Source organism: Bos javanicus, chromosome 3 (genome assembly GCF_032452875.1).
Source record: "Bos javanicus breed banteng chromosome 3, ARS-OSU_banteng_1.0, whole genome shotgun sequence".
Lineage (NCBI taxonomy): Eukaryota > Metazoa > Chordata > Mammalia > Artiodactyla > Bovidae > Bos > Bos javanicus.
The window spans coordinates 26,346,923-26,368,951 of NC_083870.1; the positions used below are offsets into that span (position 1 = coordinate 26,346,923).

General features: G+C 41.9%; 1 protein-coding gene and 1 long non-coding RNA gene across 4 annotated transcripts in view; one reads left to right on the forward strand and one right to left on the reverse strand.

Annotated features, from left to right (window-relative positions):
• Positions 1-22,029, forward strand: part of VTCN1 (V-set domain containing T cell activation inhibitor 1) — a 69,141-nt gene that overhangs the window by 33,240 nt on the left and 13,872 nt on the right. For all 3 annotated transcript variants that reach the window (XR_009735021.1, XM_061409817.1, XM_061409804.1), the window contains exons 2-3: positions 7,075-7,139; positions 19,013-19,360. Coding sequence is in view for 2 of the 3 variants with exons in the window: in XM_061409817.1 (XP_061265801.1) it covers positions 7,075-7,139; positions 19,013-19,360 (413 nt within the window). In the remaining variant the exon portion in view is untranslated. The remainder of the gene's footprint in view (positions 1-7,074; positions 7,140-19,012; positions 19,361-22,029) is intronic.
• LOC133243228 (uncharacterized) overlaps positions 50-22,029 on the reverse strand; it is a 28,550-nt gene continuing 6,570 nt past the window's right edge. Inside the window, exons 2-4 of the long non-coding RNA XR_009735025.1 lie at positions 9,094-9,393; positions 7,576-7,706; positions 50-6,812 (exon numbers count right to left, since the gene is read on the reverse strand). This is a non-coding gene — a long non-coding RNA (uncharacterized LOC133243228). The remainder of the gene's footprint in view (positions 6,813-7,575; positions 7,707-9,093; positions 9,394-22,029) is intronic.

A 22,029-nucleotide genomic window follows, 5' to 3' on the forward strand; every position in this document is an offset into this window, starting at 1 on the left:
GCAATATTTAAAAGTAGAATTTATTCAGATGAATCCCATATTTGCTAACTTAACCTAGTTTTCAGAGTATTAACCATTTATCAGTGGCACGAGTAGAGGTAAGCTGCTAATCTATAAGAAATACAGTCCCTCTCAGTTTTCTAGGTATTTGGAAAGGAGGAAGAAACTGGACAACAGAGAAAGCATTATTGTCTGAATAAAACAAAGAGCATTTGATGCCTTCCCAGATGACTGCTCTACATAACGGCAGAGCAAATTTGGGAAGTCCTTGTTTTCAGAAATAGAGCTAGAGACGATATTCATGGGTGGGGCTGAGGAGGCCTTCCAAACTTGCAGCCTCCTGCCATATGGCACTTTTTCTACAAGTATGGCTCTTAGGAGAATGGGCTCACAAACTGGACTCCCTGGGTTTGAGACCCGACTCTCCCACTTTCTAGCTGTGAGAGTTTGGTCATTTACTTAAGCTAAGCCTCAGTCTCCCCACATGTAGAAAGGTAAAGATAGCAACACTTGCCTCTAGGCATTACTGTAAGGAATGAACGAGACTCTGGATGCACAGCACTGGCACACAGAACAGGACCGATAAGCATTAGCTATTGGTTAATCATCCTTACGAATCTCTGATACAGTGAGAGTTGGTCCTTAAAAGGTAGGTATCTCATTCCAGTTTTCTTTTCTTTTTTTTTAAAGACCTGAGGAGAGTTCACTTCAATGCAATTGACAAGGAAATTTGATTGTTTCAGTGAGGTAACATTTTAAGATAATAACTGGAATTATGACTAATTACACTATAACCGGACGTATCACGGATAGCAAACACCTTTAACTGATAAATTTCTAGGAATTTCATACAATTTTGGAAGCACATATTAATAACACATTCCATAAAAATATAAGCTAAAGAAGATTAAACATTGCTTCTTTTCAACAAGGAATTGCAAATAAAATTTATTAGGGTCTCATATAGCCAGAAGGAGGTGGTACCCCATTTAGAAGGGTGATTGTTAGGTCAAAAGGATTGCCTATTTGGAACTTCTGAAACTGCAGAGTTAGGATATCATCAATCTTGTTTCTTGGTAACTCATTACTATAGTCTGTCTGCTGCAATATAGGTATCTATAAAGTCAATTAGCTCACATGTGGTCAGAAAAGAGAGGACTGATACAGTTTAACATAGATGTAGTATTGAGTCACATGCAAATGTTTCCAAGGCGAGAGGAGCTGAAACAGCAGAGAAGAATGACAGTGTCGGTGGGAAAGGGCTGAGTATGGCTTTCTGTTCTGTTTTGCTTTTAATTTTAAATGAACCCATGCACTTGGGGCTCCCACCCCAGAGGCCCACATCCGGCCTTCCACCCCCCAGGTTCCACTTCCCGCCATTGTACCCACCTTTACCACAACCTCACTGCCTCATATCACCTTAAGTTGGAGTTTCCACTCAATGGTTTCTGTCCATTTAAAAATTTCCCTGAAGCAGCTTCTGGGCCTACTAAGCTGCCTGGTTTGGCTGCCAAGTCATCTCCCAAGGTACCAATTACTGTGTCTCTTAAGAGACCGATCACAGAGTCACATGGGTTTGAATGGTCTTCCCTTAGCCCTATTTTTTTCCCCACAAGCCTATTACGTTCATTGTGTGATTTTGTAGAACATGAGGTTATTCGGGAACACAGCACGTCTTAACAGAAATGCCTCATTTTTTCTAGTGCCGCAGAAAGGGCCAGCACTTGAAGCAAAGGCACATGAGAGAAGTGAGCGAGGCCCTCCTCAGGCTGTGTGGTTGTTTTATGCTGATTCCCCGTCTGCAAGGCGGGCCCCTCCCCTGGCAGGCTGAGGTCTGCAGCCCCTGAAACTCCCCTCCGCCGGCCCAGAACGCTCCGGTGTGATGCTCGGGTCCTGACCCCGTGCAGTGCAGCAGAGACAACTTTTCCTTTTGGTTCTGCCTTGGAGACAGAGTATCTATTAGCATGAATTAGCTAAACATACTTTTGGATGAAGCCTTTCTCTTTACTTTCTTTGAAATTTGTACATGAAAATGTACTTTGATTCTCCCTATTTCTCTCAGATTTAAATCAGTTCCTGAAGTGAAGTGAAAGTCGCTCAGTCGTGTCTCTTTGTGACCCCATGGAATATACAGTCCCTGGAATTCTCCACGGCAGAATACTGGAATGGGTAGCCTTTCCCTTCTCCAGGGGATCCTCTCAACCCAGGGATCGAATCCAGGTGTCCCACATTGCAGGTGGATTCTTTACTAGCTGAGCTGCCAGGGAAGCCCTGAAAGTAATTTCCTACCTTCCTAGAATTCCTGTGAGAACTTGCTCCTCTCTTCATTGAAACCCTCACGTTATATCTTATTACAGTGGCATGTATATGTGTCTGTGTGTGCAACGTATGTTTGTATATGTTTTATTTGTGCATGTCTTACCTCAATTTACTGTAAGGTTCTTGAGGGCAGGCATTTGGTTTACTTCATCTGTCTACTTCCTGCATAGTGCCCAGAACAATGTCCTGCACTTAGGAACTACTTAATTAATGTTTATTAAGTGAACAAATCCTCCAAAGACACTGGCTGTCATCTGGGCTTTTTTGTCAGGAGGGTCTAACAAACGTGCACTGTGAATTCCAGTGCAGTTGGTTAGAAGACACAGTTTTGCATTAAACATTTCCTGTAGCGTAGTTATTAGAAATGATTCTTAGGAAGTAAAAACCAAAAAGCGATGTAAGAACATCTTATGTGAAATATTTTATTCATCTTTTTAAAAAATTAACAAGCAACAGGCAGGAATTATTTCATTTGGCTGCTCTGATAGTTCCTGCTTCTCTTTCCAAGGCTCTGGAGGGTGAGCTGTTTCCCAAGGGAATACCAGCTCAGCCCAAACCTCAAGGTGATTTCTGCTTAGAGAGGGAACTTGCTGACAGACAGCAGGGCTCTGCTTCCACTGCCGGGGAAGCATGGGGGCCTGGGGGTGAGGGAGATGGGCTCAGCTGCTCTGACTGTGATGTACAATCTCCACTGTCCCCTCTCTGCTGGTGAGTGTCCAGGTATCTATTCAGTGTCTCTGCTGTCCACCCCCCTCGTTAAAGAGGGCAGGCCTGTGGCAGGGAGATCTGTGATGGCCCAGCGGGCTGGAAGGGTGGTCTGGAGTGCAGGATGCCAGGGGCAGTGTGGGAAGCAGCAAGGCTGGAGAGACAGGGTTAAGACTCCCTTTGGAAGGCCATGTTGTCTACATCACAAAGTGGATTTTTACTATGAGGGAGATGGAAAGGCACCTGAAGTTTTAAGCACAGGACTAGTATGATTAGTTTTGTAGTCATTCTGATCAGTAGCTCTGTAGCTATGCAACGGGTGGTCCTCACAAGCATTTCCATTGGCACCACCAATGAAATGTATACTTAGTTATAAACCTGTGCTTATTATATAACCACAGAAGGAAAACAAGGATGGTAATAGCTGCTGCTGCTGCTGCTGCTGCTGCTGCTAAGTTGCTTCAGTCGTGTCCAACTCTGTGCGACCCCATAGATGGCAAAAGTACTGGAGTGGGGTGCCATTGCCTTCTCCATGGTAATAGCTAATACCACTTAAAGCTTTCTGTGTGCGGCTGTTCTAGGTGATCTTTTAAAATGTGTCAACTCGGTCTTCACAAGAAGGAATGGAAACAAGGTCCGCAGTTAGTACCTAGTGGTGCTGGGATGTGAACCTGTTCAGGCTGGACCCAGAAGCCGTGCCGTGATTACAGCATTATACTGCCTCAGTATCACCCTCAGCCCCATTTCGACTAGGTCATCCCCCCTAAGCCACACTCATATAGAAATTCTGGGACTTCCCTGGTGGTCCAGTGGTTAAGAATCCACCTGCCAATGCAGCTTCTGTCCCTGGTCTGAGAACTAAGATCCAACGTGCTATGGAGCAGCTAAGCCTGAGCACCACAGCTACTAAGCCTGCGTGCCTAGAGCCCGTGCTCTGCAACAGGAGAAGCCATGGCACCGCAATGAGAAGCCTGTGCGCTGCAACTAGAGAGTAGCCCCCATTTGCCGCAACTAGAAAAAGTCTGTGTGCAGCCGCGAAGACCCCGTGCAGCCAGAAATAAATACATAAATAAATACATAATAAAAAATTCTGAAGTCACCACTGATTCTGGCCAGGGTGAAGCATGGGTTAGTAAGGTTTAGTCTAGAAGCAGGGCTGTCAGGAGAGTGTTGCAATGATGCCGCTGAGACATGGTGCTGACCAGGAGCAGTGGGGACAGAAATGGAGGAATATGAGAGAAATTAAGGAGACCAGGACTTGATCATTCAAACAAATGAGAAAATGTACACTGAATGCTTAGCACGAAGCCTACCCTACTACATGCTCTTTTTGATATACCAAAATACTTATGATATTTTTGTTATTACAAGTTGGGTTATTCTCTAGATTTAAGTCATAGCTTTTAATAATAAGTATGCAGCAAATAGCCACAGATAAATTTTTTTTACAGTAAAAAAGAAACATGAAGAGCCCTGTATGGAATATGCAACAATCACTGCCCATTTGATCTTAAAACAAGATCAAAGCTAGGTCTGCTATAATAAAATACCACAAACTGGGTAACAACAGAAAAAAAAATATTGTCTCACTGTTTTGGAGACTAGCAGTCTGGGTGGTTCCTCCCGAGGACCATGAGAAGAATCTGTTCAGGCTTCACCCCCAGCTTCTGGTATTAGTTGGCAATCTTTGGTGTTCCTTGGCTTCCAGATCTCTGCTTTCATCTTCACATGCTGTTTTCCTTGTGAGTGTCTGTGTCCAAATATCCCCTTTATATAAGGATACCAGTCATGTTGAATTAGGGCCCACCCTACTCCAGGGGCTTCCCTGGTAGCTCAGCTGGTAAAGAATCTGCCTGCAATGCAGGAGACCCCAGTTCAATTCCTGGGTCAGGAAGATCCACTGGAGAAGGGATTACACCAGTCTTACGGAATAGGGCCTACCCCACTCCACTGTGGGTTTCCCTGGTGGCTCAGACAGTAAAGAATCTGCCTGCAATGCGGCAGACCTGGCTTCGATCCCTGGGTTGGGAAGATTCCCTGAAGAAGGGCATGGCAATCCACTTCAGCATTCTTGCCTGGAGAATCGCCATGGACAGAGGAGCCTGGCAGACTACAGTCCATGGGGTTGCAAAGGGTTGGACATGACTTAGCGACTAAGCACAGCACTACTCCAGTATGATTTCATCTTAACTAATCACATCTGCAATGACTATTGCCAAATAAAGTCACATTCTGAGGTCCTGGGGGTTAGGACTTCAAAATATGAGTAGGGAGGGGCATACTTCAACTTATAATATTTTTATAACAGATGGAGCAGGAATTACTCATACTCCCATTTTAAAGATAAAGAAACTGAGTCTCAGAGAGACAAAGTAATTCACCCAAGGTAAGTGATTCCTGGGTCACAAATGCAAGTCTGCTCTGTCCAGCTCAGTAGTCAGAAAGCCAGACAGTACCTCTTGCTATGAGTTTGTTAAGCTGTTCTCACACACTTGGACCAATAATATTTGAGGCCACACCTAGGTGTGTAAAGAAAGGGGGCAGTTGTCAAATGTGGTCTCTTCTTGGAATCAACTGCAGATACCTTATCAGTCCTAGTGATGATTTTGTTTATTCAATTGTTGTCCCTATGGCTATACCTCATGAGGGCTTAACCTCTAGGGGAACTGTTTACTCAAATTGTTCCTCGTGAGTCTATCGTTTCTCTCTGGTGGGCCCATCCCTGAGCTGAGGGGAGCTGGGTTCAATGAGCCTATTCGGGGCAGCAAGAAAAATGCCCTGTGCTTCCCTTCTCTCTATAGCATCATTCTTTGCCTCCCTGTACCTCTCTTTTGTCCTGCCAATTGCATAACATCGGTGTGGGTGCAGGGAATGTGTGAGTTGGCAGCAATGAGACTGTGGCGGAGGACACCTGCCTGATGACTTATGCACCAGAGCAGGCAGCACTGGGAAAGCTTCCCAGGGACTGCTTTGCCACCACGCCAGCTCTGACCTGCACCTTCTGTTCTGTCTGAGTCACTCTCGGCAGCTCAAGCCGGTATCCCCTAATAGGTTCCTCTGGGCAGAGAGGAGGGACACACCCCATCTTGAACCCCCATCCCTGGCAGGCAGTGTAGGAAGTAGTCAAGTACAGATTCTGGAGACACAGTCTAATCCCAGCTCTGCCACTTACCAACCATGTGAATTTAGGGAAGAAGCTTACTATCCCTATGTCATGTCTTCATCTGTAAAATGGAGATACGTTTGTTTACCTCATAAGGTTATCACATGGATAAATGACATAGTCCATAAATGGTGCCTAAAACAACATATCTGTGACATAATTCTAGCACTCAGTAAATATAAGCAGTATTTCCTTATTTGTTTATTTCCTAAACATCATTTATTAATCTGCTCATTGAAAACTGACAAGATACATTTCAAGAAGTTACCAGTTGTTATGTCTGGATGGTGGAGTTTCAGGTGACTTTATTGTCTTATTTTTGTTTATCTGTGTTTCCTAAGCTCTCTGTAATAAACTTCTTACTGTTTTAATAAAACAAACTCTCAGTGAGGATCTACAGAGTGAAGTGGACTAGTGGGTACAAAGCAAAGATATGACCGCTGTCCTTAGTGGAGTTTAAAGTCTATGGAAGGAGACAAAGAGATAGACTAATGATGTAATAAGAGGGATGCAGTAATGCTCAGGGTGGGCTAAGGATTGAACTCGTCTCCCTCAAGTGCCACCTGGCATTACAGAAATGCCATTGGGTTTTCCCCAGCAGTCTTTGTGTCTGATCTTCACTGATCTGGAAATAGGAAAATAAGATGATGCACACAATCAGACAAAAGAGCCACTCCTTTAATCTATCCCAGCACCCAGGGGGCCGAGGATGGAATTGTTGAGATCCCTTTCTAAGGCACCTATTTCTAGGAAAGGACATATTTTGAAGAAAAAGTTGAGAGTCTTTATATAATACCTCCTACAAAGGGCAGGTATGAGCCTAGGTTGCAAAGCAGCATGTTAAGTGGAATAAAGAAGTAATTTCCTGTTTCTTTCTCTCTCCATAGCATTATTAGCATCATCATTATTCTGGCTGGAGCAATTGTATTTATCATCGGTTTTGGTATTTCAGGTATGTGATTTCCTGCATTACCACAATCCATCCGCTGCTCATCAGTAAGTCCCTAATCACTTAATGTGTAGAATGGCAAGAACACAGGGTCTGAACCCAGAAAACCTCAGAGGAGAGCCCTGGTTCTTCTACTTATTGACTGTGTTCTCTGCCCTTTAGTCATTTAACTCCCCAGACCTCAGTCCCCTCATATAGGATGTGGAGGAAATAACATCTTCATCACCAGGTAGCTGAGAAAATAAATGGAATGTCTCTCAGACTGTTCTCTTCACCAGACAGTGCTGAGGATATCATTCTGGGATCACAGCTAAGTGCCTTGGCTGAGCCATTCTATCAACAGTTGACCTGAGTAGATGATTCCTTTGCAGTGGGGCTTCCGCTGAAGTGTTGAAGAATATCAAGTCTTTAACACAGGGTTCTTAAACAGAATATTTACTGGTCATAACTGCTGTTCCATGTGGGAAACAGACGCCACTGTGGCACGGATGGTGAGTTTCCAAAGGCAGTCAACTGGTCTCAGTTGCAGGAACAGTCCTCTCTTCTGTGCAGGCCACGTCTCAGGAGCATCTATTACGGATGCCAGATTAAGACGTTGAGTGACTTAGACCAGCAGCTGTCCTCTCTGAAGCAAGTCACTTGCTTCATTTCCCTTGAAGCGCCTGACTCAGGCCAACACATTTATTTTAACTTAGACTGTGGCCAAAGCTGTCAATTGATAACTTTAGTTCTTATAGTTCCAGCTGTCTTTTCTCTCTGTCACTCTCCTCCAATATGCGTGCTGCCACTAAATAGTAATCACAAGGCCTAAATGAATAAAACTCATTCATTTGTAGATCTGTTTGCCTAGAGAAGATATTAGCATCTTTCTCCATTTTCTTTATCAGTAAAAATGTGTATTTTGTCTTTCATCTATTTTTCTATTGGGTTATCTTTTTCTTTTTGATATGTAGGAATTATATGCTGAGTGCAATTTGGTTATATGTATTGAGAAATCTCTTCTACTCTCTGGCTTGCTTTTTCACTCTCTTAATGATGTCTTTCAATGAGTGAAGTTCCTAATTTTTACACAGTTCAATTTATCTTTTTCTTTATACCAGGAATTTTTTGTAAGCAGTTTAAGATGTCTACCTATTTCAAGGTCATAAATGTTTTCTTCTAGGTTATCTTGTGGAAGCTTTAATGTTTAACCTCTCACATTTATATCTACAACCATCTAGAAAAATATTGTGCATGGGCAAAGACGGTGGTTAAGATGGGTCAAAACACTATCCTTCCCCCACTTCTCATTAGTGTTATTTTTATCATAAATCAAGTATTCAAATGTGTTTGGATCTGTTTCTGAGCTCACTAGCCTGTTTCATTCTAACATTCTTTTATAATTTGCTTTCTCTTCATCTTATCTCTTCCTATTCCTAATCTTGGGTGCTCTTTCTCCCCAAACCCTCTGTCATCTTAAAATAGATTTACAAGGTGTTAATTGGCTTTATAGTAGTTTTGAAGGAACCAGGTTTTGGTTTTGGTTTTATTTTTACTTTCTCTGATTTCCTAATTTAATTAAGTCTAGCTTTTATCTTCATTAATGTTCCTCTTCCTGCTTTGTTTTGCTCTTTTAATTCTTTTTTTCTAAGTGATGATCCATTTAAGTTCTTTTTTATTTAAAAAATCATTTTTGATGAATAGTTGATTTATAATGTTGTACTAATTTCTGCTGCATAGTAAAGTGACTCAGTTATACACATATGTACATTCTTTTAAAAAAAATTTTTTTTTCCACTACGGTTTAAACCAGTAGACTGGATATAATTCCCTTTGCTATACGGTAGGACCTAGTTGTTGCTAACTTTTAATTCTTTTTCTAGTATCTTAAAATAAGCACTTCACAAAACAGTATGTCCAGAAAGCCAATAAATTGATCCTAGTAGATACTGCCATTTCGTTTTCCAAAGTGATTTACCAAGTTATTCTTAACCAGAGGTGTATGAGGGACCCAGCGCGTCACGTCTTCACGAACACTGGATATTGTGGAATACTGCTGTGATTTTAACTTCTATTTCCTGGTGACTGAGAGACGTATGTTTTCAAATAAGAAACATAATGTTGAGCAACAGAGCAAGACACAGAACAGTACATTCTATATGAAAAAACAGGGACTTCCCTGGTGGTCCAGTGGCTAAGACTCTGAGTTTCCAATGTAGCGGGGGCCGGGTTTGATCCCTGGTCAGGGAACCAGATCCCAAACGTGTAGCGACAGTTCCTTGAATACAAAGAAGACTCTTTAAGTGTTTTCTGAATAGACAAGTGGACAGAGGCATGGTGGGGTAAATAGATAGATAGAAGTTACAGTTCACTCAGTTCAGCCATGAGCTACCAATAATATTAGAACCCTACCACCAATGAAAGGTTTTCTGCCTTCTTTCTACTTCATAAAGTAAAAGCTGGTTATTTGGGATTAAATGGACTGTTTATTAGTTTAACACTATTTAGTTGGCTTTTTCTCAATTGCCTATATTAAAAGAACCATAACCGGTACCTGAGAGCATGACATTACCACACTTTAAATGAGTTAGATAAAATGTTAGCTGGATTAATATACTAGACAATGAAATTAAGCAAATAGCATTAGGTAGATGGTGGTGGTGGTGATAATTTTCAAATGTTTTTTGTGTTCACCTCATGGTGCCAAATAACTTTGCATATATTATCTGATTTACAACTCACAACAAATAGATAAATATTACGATGTCCTGATTAGAAACTTGTGTAAAGTTGCACACAGCTAGCAACCAGGCACAAACACATAATTGCATTTCAAATCCTGACATTTGCTTCCAGAACCCACACTCCCACCCACCACGCTATATCATGATACTCATGCAGAGCTGTAACACAGAAGGATGTTTTCTGGTGTACCTTGCAGGCATTATTCCTGAGACCACAGATGATAAAGATATTTCTAAATACAGAAAAAATATCTATTTCTTTGTAACTTTCCTGAGGCTGTATAGGTCACCTTCTCATAGGCATTCCACTCCTTGGGAACTCTAAGTATGGACCCCAAATGCATTTGAGGTGGTTGGCTGGGAAGAGAGGCTGAGCAGCTTCCATCAGGCTGGTTTTAGGGCAGGCTTCGTGGATGACCCTTTAAGAAGGAGGGAGATGCAGTGGAAAGACCCCTGACTATACTCTGCTAGTCTCTGCACTGTCACTCACCCCTGGGTAACTTTGAACAGCTCTGTGTGGTAGAAACACTTAGAGATCGGAGTTGCTCTAATCTCCGGGATAACATTATGTATCCTTTGGGATGTAACTTAATTTTATAGAACCTCACTGGTAAAATAGTGAGAGTCATTGTGGGAATTACATGAGAAAGTTTTTATAAAGTGCCAGACACATATATGTGTAATAAATGGCTGCTATTATTGTTTACATTGATACTATCAGTGCCATTAATAATTTGCTATTATTAATGCATCCATACAGCACCTCCTAAAACTTGAACAATTTCCTGGCCACACCAGGAAATTCCTCTGAAGTTAGGGAATCCTGGACAGAAAGTCACAGGACACTCCCTCCTAATGATGCTCCATCTTTGGTCACTGGAGAAAACAGTAAGGCATGTGCTTCTGGCACCAAAACACAACCACTGAAGTGGTTTGGAAAGAAAGTGATACATATTTTTTTCACTGGAGTCATCTGGGAAATTAAATAGATGTTGACCTTTCTTATACTTCTTTTAAGGTTTTTAATTGTTTTTATTTTTACCTGAGGTAAGGATACTGCTTTCGTGGGTAGGCTCTCCACATATCTCAATCTGGCCCTGGATATCAGCAAAATGTGATAGAAGGAATACAGACTTAGAGCTTCCCTGGTAGCTCAGCTGGTAAAGAATCCACTTGCAATGCAGGAGACCCCAGTTTGATTCCTGGGTCGGGAAGATTTGCTGGAGACAGGAACGTCTACCCACTCCAGTATTCTGGCCTAGAGAATTCCATGGACTAGAAAGAGTTGGACACCACTGAACGACTTTCACTTTCAGGCTTAGGAAAAACTCAGACAAGACTGAGTTTGACACTGGCTCCACTACTAGCTAGATACAGGGCTTTAGGCAAGCCGTCTAACCCCACAGAGCTTCTTTATCCTATTCATATAATGGCTAGAACAGTATCATTTCTACATCTCAAGGTTGTTATCTGGCTTAAACCGAGTCACTGCAAGCATTTAGTAAAATATTTCTTTCCTCCTGGTGTGCTGATCTGCAATATTTCTAAATGATTCTAACTAATAATGGTCATCAATATCATTGATTTAAGGTTCAACACGTGGCAAGTCAGGTACCATGCTTTACTTACACTGTATCATTTAGTTCTTTCAGGGACCCTCTGAGGGAGCTACTATTATTAACATCCCCACTTTACATTATGGAATAGAGAAATTAGAAAATTTGCCCAGGCCCCATATCCAATAAGTGGCAGAGCTGGGTCTTGATCCCCCACAGCTTGATGCCTGTTCTTACATGCCAGGCTCTGCTGCTGCTTCCCTATTGTTCAGTTTCTAAGTCATGTTTGACTCTGTGACCCCATGGACTGCAGCACGCCGGGCTTCCCTGTCCTTCACTATCTCCTGGAGTTTGCTCAGATTCATGTCCATTGAGTCAGTGATGCTATCTAACCATCTCATCCTCTGCCACTCCTCCTTTGGTCTTCCATCTTTCCCAGCATCAGGGTCTTTTCCAGTGAGTCAGTTCTTCACATCAGGTGGCCAAAGTATTGGAGCTTCAGCTTCAGCATCAGTCCTTCCAATGAACGTTCAGGACTGATTTCCTTTAGGATTGACTTGTTTGATCTCCTTGCTGTCCAAGAGTCTGTCAAGAGTCTTCTCCAACACCACAATTCAAAAACATTAATTCTTCAGCACTCAGCCTTCTTTACAGTCCAGCTCTCACAGCCATACATGACTACTGAAAAAAACCACAGTCTTGACCATACGGACCTTTGTGGGCAAAGTGATCTCTTTGCTTTTTAATACACTATCTAGGTTTGTCATAGCTTCTCTTCCAAGGAGCAAGCATCTTTTAATTTCATGGCTGCAGTCACCATCTGCAGTGATTTTTGGAGCCCAACCTCCTTCCCTACATTGCTCCTTTCACAAGCCTGGCCCAGCATCCTTTCTAATGTTTTCTCACAAAGCAACTGTTCTCCTCCACCCTGCCCTCTTCTCTGGCGAGAGCGGCACTGACAGGTGCTTCCCCAGGTGCCAGCAGTGCAGGCTTACGCCTATGTGTTTCCACCTTTCCACCATGTGCTATGGTGCCCATCCAAACAGCGGGCTGTGGTGGATGCTGAGAATGCTGTCTATGCTATTGGGAACCACAGAATTTACTAAGTCATTTCAAAGGAAAGTTCATTTTCCCAGCTTTCATCCAGTGGTATTGGGCATCCCAGAATCATAGTTTCTATAAAGAATCCTTGCTTTGAGCTCATCCTGGTGCTCTGTGACAACTAGAGGGGTGGGATTGGGAGTGTGGGGGTGGGCAGGTGGCAGGCACAAGAAGGACGGGATTATATGTATACTTATGGCTGATTCAGGGTTTCCCTGTTGGCTCAAATGGTAAAGAATCTGCCTGCAGTGCAGGAGTCTTGGGTTCAATCCCTGGGACAGGAAGATCCCCTGGAGAATGGAATGGCTACCCACTCCAGTATTCTTGGCTGGAGAATGCCATGGACAGAGGAGCCTGGTGGGCTACAGTCCATAGCGTCACAAAAGAGTTGGACATGACTGAGCGATTAACAATTAATGGCTGATTCACCTTGCTGTGCGACAGAAACCAACACAACATTGTAAAGCAATTATCCTCCAATTAAAAAAAAAAAAAAAAAGAATCCCTGCCTTGTGTTACCTATATCCCCACTTTCCAAGAGATTCCTGCTCCTACTGCAGATAGCAGTTAAATAGTGCCCATCCATGTGAAAACAGAAAGACTCCAATTTCAACTTGCTGCCCTCTAACAATCCTCATTTTGCATGCAGACCAGAGCTGTGGTAGTAATTAGCCCCCAGGAGCTAGAGAATTCATTTTTAGTGAGTGGTTGGGGCTTCTAACTTTAAAAATGTTCGATAGAATCTTAAGAGACCAGTGGAATTCTTAAAGCCCATGCCTGTTTAACAGAGTTTTGTATCAGTAGATACAAAACTCTAACCGTCTCTTAAAGTCCTTTTACCCTCAACCAGCCACACAAGAGCCCCTGGTGTTTAAGAGACCTGGAGAGTCACATTAGACCAGACTGTGGTTCCTAGAACATAGCTCCTTGAGCCAATATTTGTTGGCCAAATTGAAAATAGATTTCTTTTTGAGAGAAGCAATATTTGTATGGTATTGCTTGCAAATTAAATTTCATTTTATCACTTGTAACCATCGTTTATTCACCTAACAAGTATTTATTGATTGCTTTCTGGGTGCAAAAGCAATGCCTAGGTCCTCAGGGTTTTTAAAATTCTCACTGGCTTTTATTCCTCCTTGATTTGCTACAAGGAGGGGGGATTTAATCAACACTGCACTCATTCCATCTGCCACATCTTTAATGCAACCTTAAATGAGCTAGAGCTGGAGGTGGGTCCCTGGGGCACCCCACAGCTGCCTACTTTTAATCATTAAGTTTTCTAAGAGATATTTCAACAAATTCTCCACCTGTGGGCTCAAGGCCAACACATTAAAATTAATTTGGTAACATAATTACTGAACTAAGATAAGTCATTACCATTTCATTCTCTCCATAAATTGTGCTAATCATGTACTTTTTCTAAAAAGTAATTTTTCAATTCAACTTTAATGGGACTTTATAAACTACAATCAAATTTACCCTTGCTCTAAAATAGTTACATTTGCTTTATGATTTTATTGAGAATCATGGTGTATTTTCATTGCTTTTTCTATTTTTCACTGACTCATATTTCCCCAAAATTAAGATGGGATAATCTTGCCAAATGTTCCTTACTCCTACAATCACTTTGGATAGAATCATTATTTCAAACAGTGTCTTGATTTCAACTGATTTTCATTCATTCATTTATTCATTCACTCAACTAACATTATTTTTCTCTGTAAAAATAGCACTAGGCACTTGTCTTAGTTTGCTCAGGTTTCCATGACAAAATATCATACACTGAGTAGTTCCAAGAGAGGTCCCCTGGCCTGTTGAAGCGTAGAGCTGAATAGCACTGTGGTCTGGTCTTACTGTAGGATCTAAGAAGTCTGGTAGCCTTCCTTCATTTTGCCTCATTTTTCTATACCCTTTGGTTTTTTCTGTACCAAGCTGGCAATATATAATCCTATTTCTATTCCTGGCTTCTGTTGTGGTGGCTGTTAAAATCCATGAGTCATACATATCATCTCCTTATCAAATGGATGTTCACCCACACCCTGAGTGCTATCTTCAGAACAGCCTTTTCATTTTTTGCAATATTGATAGGCTGAGAATTTTCTAAATCTCAGTTATGGATCCTTTTTGCTTAACAATTTCTTCTTCAATTCATCTTTCTCCTTTCCCATATTTTAGTATAAGCAGTCAGGAATAACCAAGCCGCTCTTTCAACAATTTGCTTAGACATCTCCTCAGCTAAGTATCCAATTTTATGGCTCACAAGTTTTACCTTCTACAAAACACTAGAACACAGTTCGGCCAAGTTCTGTGCCACCTTCTAACAAGGACTGCTTTTCCTCCAGTTTCCAATAATGTGTTCCTCATTTCCCATCTGAGACGTCACCACATGGCCCTTAACATCCACATTTCTAGCACACACCTCAAAGCTCTTTCAGCCTCCACCCATTACCCAGTTTCAAAACTTCCTCCATATGCTTATTAGGTACTTATTACAGTAGCACCCCCACTTCTCAGTACCAAAATTTATCAGTCAGGGTTCTCCAGAGAAACAGAACCATTAGGGTAGGTGTGGGTATGTATGTGTGACGGGATATAAGGAAGAGGAAAGAGAAAGGCAGAGAGAGACAGTGATATTTAGAAAGAATTGGCTCATATGATTGCGTACTTTGAGAAGTCCTAAGATCTGTGGTTAGCAAGCTGGAGACCCAGAGAGTTCAGTTCAAGTCTGAGTCCAAAAGTGTGAGACCCAGAAGAGCCGATGGTGTAGTTCTAGCCTACAAATAGGTAGGCTCAAAATCTGAAAAAGCACAACGTTTCAGTTCAAGTCTGAAGGAACTGACTGGCAGGAAAAGACTGATGTCCCAGCTCAAAGGCAGCATGAGACCCCTCTTGTTCCGCCTTTTTGTTCTATGAGATCTTTAATTGATTGGGTGAGGCCCACTCACATTAAGGAAAGTGATCTGCTTTATTGACTCAAATACTAAGCTCCCCCAGAAACATCCTCACAGACATACCCAGAAAGTGAAAGTGAAGTTGCTTAGTTGTGTCCGACTCTTTGCGACCCCACGGACTGTAGCCTACTAGACTCCTCCATCCGTGGAATTTTCCAGGCAAGAGTACTGGAGTGGGTTGCCATTTCCTTCTCCAGGGGTTCTTCCCAACCCAGGGATTGAACCCGGGTCTCCCGCATTGCAGGCAGATGCTTTACCGTCTGAGCCACCAGGGAAGCCCAGAATATCTGACCAAATGGCTGGGTACTGTGTGACCCAGTCAAGTCGACACATAAAAGTAACCATCAAAGCATTTACAGGACTTACAAATATGATTATGACAGTTTTTCCTTTGAAAAGCTTACGAATTAGTGCCAGAGACAGACTAGAGACAAAGCAAAGGGAGACAGATGCTACAATAAAGGCAAAGAAAAGCATTCAGGAAGAGCAAAGAGAATCTATTAACTTTGCTTTGGCAGATCAAAAAGGGTTTCATGTGAATCCCTCAATCTGAATAGCCTTGAATATAAGTAGAATTTGGACAATTGGTGATAAAGGAGAAGAAGGAACTATAAGCTGTAGGTGCAAGATGAACAAGTGTGTGTGTCAAGATGCACAGTACAATTATAACCAGTACTAGCCTGCAATACCTTGGATATCAATCTGTCAAGTAAAAACAAATAAAAAGCAAATTAAATCTTTAAAGCAATGTTCAAGAAAATACGAAAGCAAGGGACTTCCCTGGTGGTCGAGTGGCTAAGACTCCATACTTCCAGTGCAGAGGGCCTGGATGTGATCCATGGTCAGGGAACTGTATCCCACATGCCACAACTAAAGATCCGATGTGCCATAAGGCCTGGCGCAGGCAAATAAATAAAAATAATAAAAAGAAAATGCCAAGGCAGAGCAAACTCTTTTCTCATGATGAAGTCCTCTGTTAGAGCCCATTTGTGAGCCCCACTGTTCTAGGATTCTGTACAGGAAGAGCAGATGTGCCAAATTTGTTATTACATTGAATTTTTTATGTTCTTTGTGTGTGTGTGTGTGTGTGTTCTTTCTTTTATTGAAAAAAAATCAAAAAAAAAAAGAAAGAAAAAATCAAGTACATCTTTGCAAAAATAAAAATAGAATTTTATTAGAGCAGCACAAAAGGGAAAGAAAGAAAAGGCAGGGGATGGGGTATGTTGCACTCATATTACACATTTAAACTGCATACTACCTTCTTTCATATTTTTCCCCCAAATCTCCCACATGAATGGCCATTCATGGCAGTTACTCCAAAGCCTCTCATTCCCCATACTCTAAAGCCTCCAAAACATCCTTCCAACTCAGCCTATGCATGTGTTTTTGTTTCCTCTGTCTCCTTTTTACTGATAATTTTTTCTTCCATTAGTAGCTCTCTGTTCTTTATAAATGCATCTAGCTTGCTTCTCCAGTTCTGTCCCACATCCATTACCTTCATCTGTTTATAAAGGCCTAGGAGCTAATGAGACATTTCCAACCTCTTATGGGCTGGAAGACGCAAGAGGCCAAAGATATCCCTATGTTCATAATGTTAACCTCTTCAATTTTTGAAAAATAGCAAGTATCCTTTGCTTATGTATTTTTCCACTGAAGGCAGCAAATAAATAAATTGCTTGATATGCAAACTACAGTATAGAATGTAGTAGAAAGAATGGCTGGAAAGGCAGCAATAAGGGCTAATATATATGGGCATTTCCTATGTGGCCCGCAGTACTTCACTTTGAAGGCCATGCTGTTAGTCTGAAGTCTACTCCACAGCCCTTGGCATGGAAGGTCAGTGATTAGAAAACTGACATGGGGGACTTCCTTGGTGGTCCAGTGGTTAAGAACCTGCCTTCCAGTACAGGGGATGTGGGTTCCATCCTGGTTGGGGAACTAAGATCCTACATGCCACAGGGCAACTAAGCCCATGTGCTGCAATGAAGACCCAGTGCAGCCAAAACAAAAATTCAGAATTAAAAAATAAAAAACAGTATTAAAAAAAATATCGACATGTTCAGATTGTTCTTTAAGGTCCACCTGGATGCAAAGATGAGCAGCAGGAACACCAGTAAGGAAGCTGAGAAGTCCAGCTGAGAAGTGCTCAGCACCCACCATATGTAGGACTTTCTTGGTTGTAAGAAAGAGATGTTTGTACAGACCATTATAATCAGTGTTTGTTTAAAGGATACTCAGAAGGTGCACAGAAACTAGACCTGAAAACCTTCAGGATCTAAGACGCACTAAGATGGGGGACTGCCTTCATTTTTTCCTCTCATGGACTCCCTCACACTTCTCTGGGTCTGTACCACTCTCTTCTTGAGCTCAAAGACCCATCCTTCTCCTTAGCTTCACATCCAAATCACAGCAGGAGGCTCTCAAGAATATTCAGTTAATTAAATCACCCCAGAGACATACTCAATCAGCAGCTTCCAGTACAGCAAGAAGAGTTGGTCAGTCCTTTACAGACTGAGTGGGCAACTGCAGAAGAGACAGTGGACATGGCTCTCACCAGAATTAATACTTCTACTTGTGCTATGTTTGGAGAGAAGGGTGTGACTTCTATCTTCAGCCCCAAATCAATTGAGTACCATTCTTCATTATACCATAGCTAGCACTCTAACCTTGATCAAGTCACTTATATTCTCTATGCCTTAGTTTCCTTATCATTCAGGTGGAGATAAAAGTAACAGCACTTTAGAGCTTAGCATTCTTCAGAATTATTAGCCACATTTAGTTAACATGAGATTTCATTTCTATGCCACTTCTGGTTAACTAAGAATAACAATTACCTTATATGGGTAATTACAGTTTGCAAATCAAGTTCACATCCACTTGATTTTGATTCTCACAAGAGCTCTTTAAGGTAGGTAAGACACATATCCTTACCTCCAATTTTCTGAAATCCAGAGGTGTAGCCAAGTTTGCAAAGCTCGTAACTGACCAAACCAGAATTGGAATCCTCATCTTCAAAACTCAAGTCCAATACATTCTCCTCTTGTTTGGTCTCAAGGTTTTGGTTGCTTGGTCTCAGAAAGCTATAGTGTAGCTTTTTTTAATCAGCTATTGGCAGATCTGCTGTAGGTATCAAAACTATTGTCTTTTTTTTTTTTTTATTTTTTTAAACTTTTTCCTGAACCCTCCTCCCTCCCCCTCCCCATACCATCCCCCTGGGCCGTCCCAGCGCACCAGCCCCAAGCATCCAGCATCGTGCACTGAACCTGGACTGGCATCTCGTTTCATACATGACATTTCACATGTTTCAATGCCATTCTCCCAAATCTTCCCACCCTCTCCCTCTCCCACAGAGTCCATAAGACTGTTCTATACATCAGTGTCTCTTTTGCTGTCTCGTACACAGGGTTTCTTTTTTCATGACTCTCCTGTTTTGTATATTTCTAATTTATTACAGAAGTCACTGTTTAGCTTTTTAATGATGAAGGATTTGGCTGTAGATGTTCCAAAGCTTCCCTTGGCACTGACCCTTGTTTCCTGAATTGTAGGAAGACGCTCCATCACAGTCACCACTCTCACCTCAGCTGGGAACATTGGGGAAGATGGCATCCTGAGTTGCACTTTTGAACCTGACATCAAACTTGCTGATATCGTGATACAGTGGCTGAAGGAAGGTGTCATGGGCTTGGTCCATGAGTTCAAAGAAGGCAAAGATGTCCTGTCAGACCAGGATGAAATGTTCAGAGGCCGGACAGCAGTGTTTTCTGATCAAGTAATAGTTGGTAATGCCTCTCTGAGGCTGAAAAATGTACAACTCACGGATGCTGGCACCTATAAATGTTACATCATCACTTCTAAGGGCAAGGGGAATGCTAACCTCGAATATAAAACTGGAGGTAAGTTACTTTTGAAAAGTGGGAAAGAAGGGGCCAGGAGATGTTTGAGACTAGAGAGTGTGAATAGCTCACGAGTGACTCATATCCAACAAAGACCATCTGAATTTTGTGAGCAGCCATCCTTGCTGTCTAAGACCCACACCAACTCCACAAGTAACCCATTATAATATTTAGTCTTAAAATCTTTTGTTCAGGACTCGAGCCTCTTCTGAATTTTCTCATATATCCCTTGAAATATTTTTCCAAAATAATTTTTCTCCCTCAGTAGCTCTCTGTTCTTTCTCTTCTATGGTAGCCTTCAGTCTTGCTAGTGAGAGAAGACCATATATAATCTGGTCTGAGACTTTTCTATTCTAAGTGGGCTCTAGCCCAAATCTGAAATCAGTACCTCCAGGGACTCACAGCAGTGGAAACCATTATAGGAGTTCAAAGGTAATTGACCAAAACAATATTATCGTATAAACTCACTAATCCTTCTCCCCTGAAATCCACACTTCCTTACCAACTAAATTTAACATTTTCTGAATTTATGTATAAGGGACTCAGATATTGTAAGAGCAAAAAGATGATTAAGAAAACAAAGATAATTGCCCTCCCTTCTAGAGCCAGAGCTCATAGTGTAGAGCTCATAGAGTTGAGGGTCAGGGCAGAGATACGAAATATGTGTAAAATCTATAATAATTGGTAAAGTGTATTAAATGCTTGAAGAGAAAATACAGAGTGATTTGGGGATTCAGAGATCATATCCAAATGCATAGGGAGTAAAGGGATGGGAAGGCCCACATGGCGAGAATTTGACATTTAATAGGAGCCTTGAAAGATAGAAAGTATTTTGAGACTTCCTAAGTTAGTCTGCACAGGTCTTTTCTGGAACTCTCATGACATGTATATGTAATGGTTTGAAGCACAGATCTAGAGACAGACCTGGGCACATAACAGTGGCCTGGGCAAGGTAACCTCACTGAGACTTAGCTTCTCCGTATTAAAATAGGGATTAAGAGAGTCACATCAAAGGTACACTGGAGCCAACTGAAAGGACTTCCAGTGGCAAAGCTGGAATGATCTGAGCAACAGAATAAACAACATAGTATTAAATTATAACTAAGTATAAAATAAATACACAAGTCCATTCTTACATGAGTGAGATGAAACAAATTTTCTTTATAGATGAATCCCAAATAATATTTTTAGATCTCACCCCTTCTGAGAGGTGGGGCTTAGAACTTTCCTGCTCCCCCAACCACCACACTTAGGGTGTGTTAGTGAAGTCCAGCTTCCAAAGAAACCTAGCAAACACAGCCTCAGCCAGGTGACCAACGGTAACACCTTACGATTACGTCTTGCTGACTGCATGCGCTCTTCGATGTGACATAATGAGAACGGCGCTTTAACTTCTATTGTTTTCCTCTCCAAAATCCACAATCTCAGTCTAATCATGAGGACATCATCAGACAAATCCCAATAGAGGACATCCTACAAAATATCTAGCTAGTACTCCTCAATAGAATGGTAAAGAAGAGATCTCTTCAAGAAAATGAGAAATACCAAGGGAACATTTCATGCAAAGATGGGCACAATAAAGGGCAAAATGGTATGGATCTAACAGAAGCAGAAGATATTAAGAAGCGGTGGCAAGAGTACACAGAAGAACTGTACAAAAAAGATCTTCAGGACCCAGATAATCACGATGGTGTGATCACTGACCTAGAGCCAGACATCCTGGAATGTGAAGTCAAGTGGGCCTTAGGAAGCATTACCACAAAGCTAGTGGAGGTGATGGAATTCCAGCTGAGCTAGTGAAGTCACTCAGTTGTGTCCGACTCTTTGTGACCCCGTGGACTGTAGCCCACCAGGCTCCTCCGTCCATGGGATTCTCCAGGCAAGAATACTGGAGTGGGTTGCCATTTCCTTTCCAGGGGATCTTCCCAACCCAGGGATTGAACCCAGGTCTCCTGCATTGCAGGCAGACGCTTTAACCTCTGAGCCACCAAATCCTAAAATATGATGATGCTGCGAAAGTGCTGCACTCAATATGTCAGCAAATTTGGAAAACTCAGCAGTGGCCACAGGATTGGAAAAGGTCAGTTTTCATTCCAATCCCAAAGAAAGGCAATGCCAAAGAATGTTCAAACCATCACACAATTGCACTCATCTCACATGCTAGCAAAGTAATGCTCAAAATCCTCCAAGCCAGGCTTCAACAGTATGTGAACCATGAACTTCCAGATGTTCAAGCTGGATTTAGAAAAGGCAGAGGAATCAGAGATCAAATTGCCAGCATCTGTTGGATCATTGAAAAAGCAAGAGAGTTCCAGAAAAACATCTACTTCTGCTTTATGACTACACCAAAGCGTTTGACTGTGTGGACCATAACAAACTGGAAAATTCTTCAAGAGACAGGAATACCATACCACCTAACCTGCCTCCTGAGAAATCTGTATGCAGGTCAAGAAGCAACATTTAGAACTGGACATGGAACAACAGACTGGTTCCAAATAGGAAAAGGAGTACATCAAGGCTGTATACTGTCACCCTGCTTATTTAACTTATATGCAGAGCACATCATGAGAAATGCTGGGCTGGATAAAGAACAAGCTGGAATCAAGATTGCCAGGAGAAATATCAATAACCTCAGACATGCAGATGACACCACGCTAATGGCAGAAAGT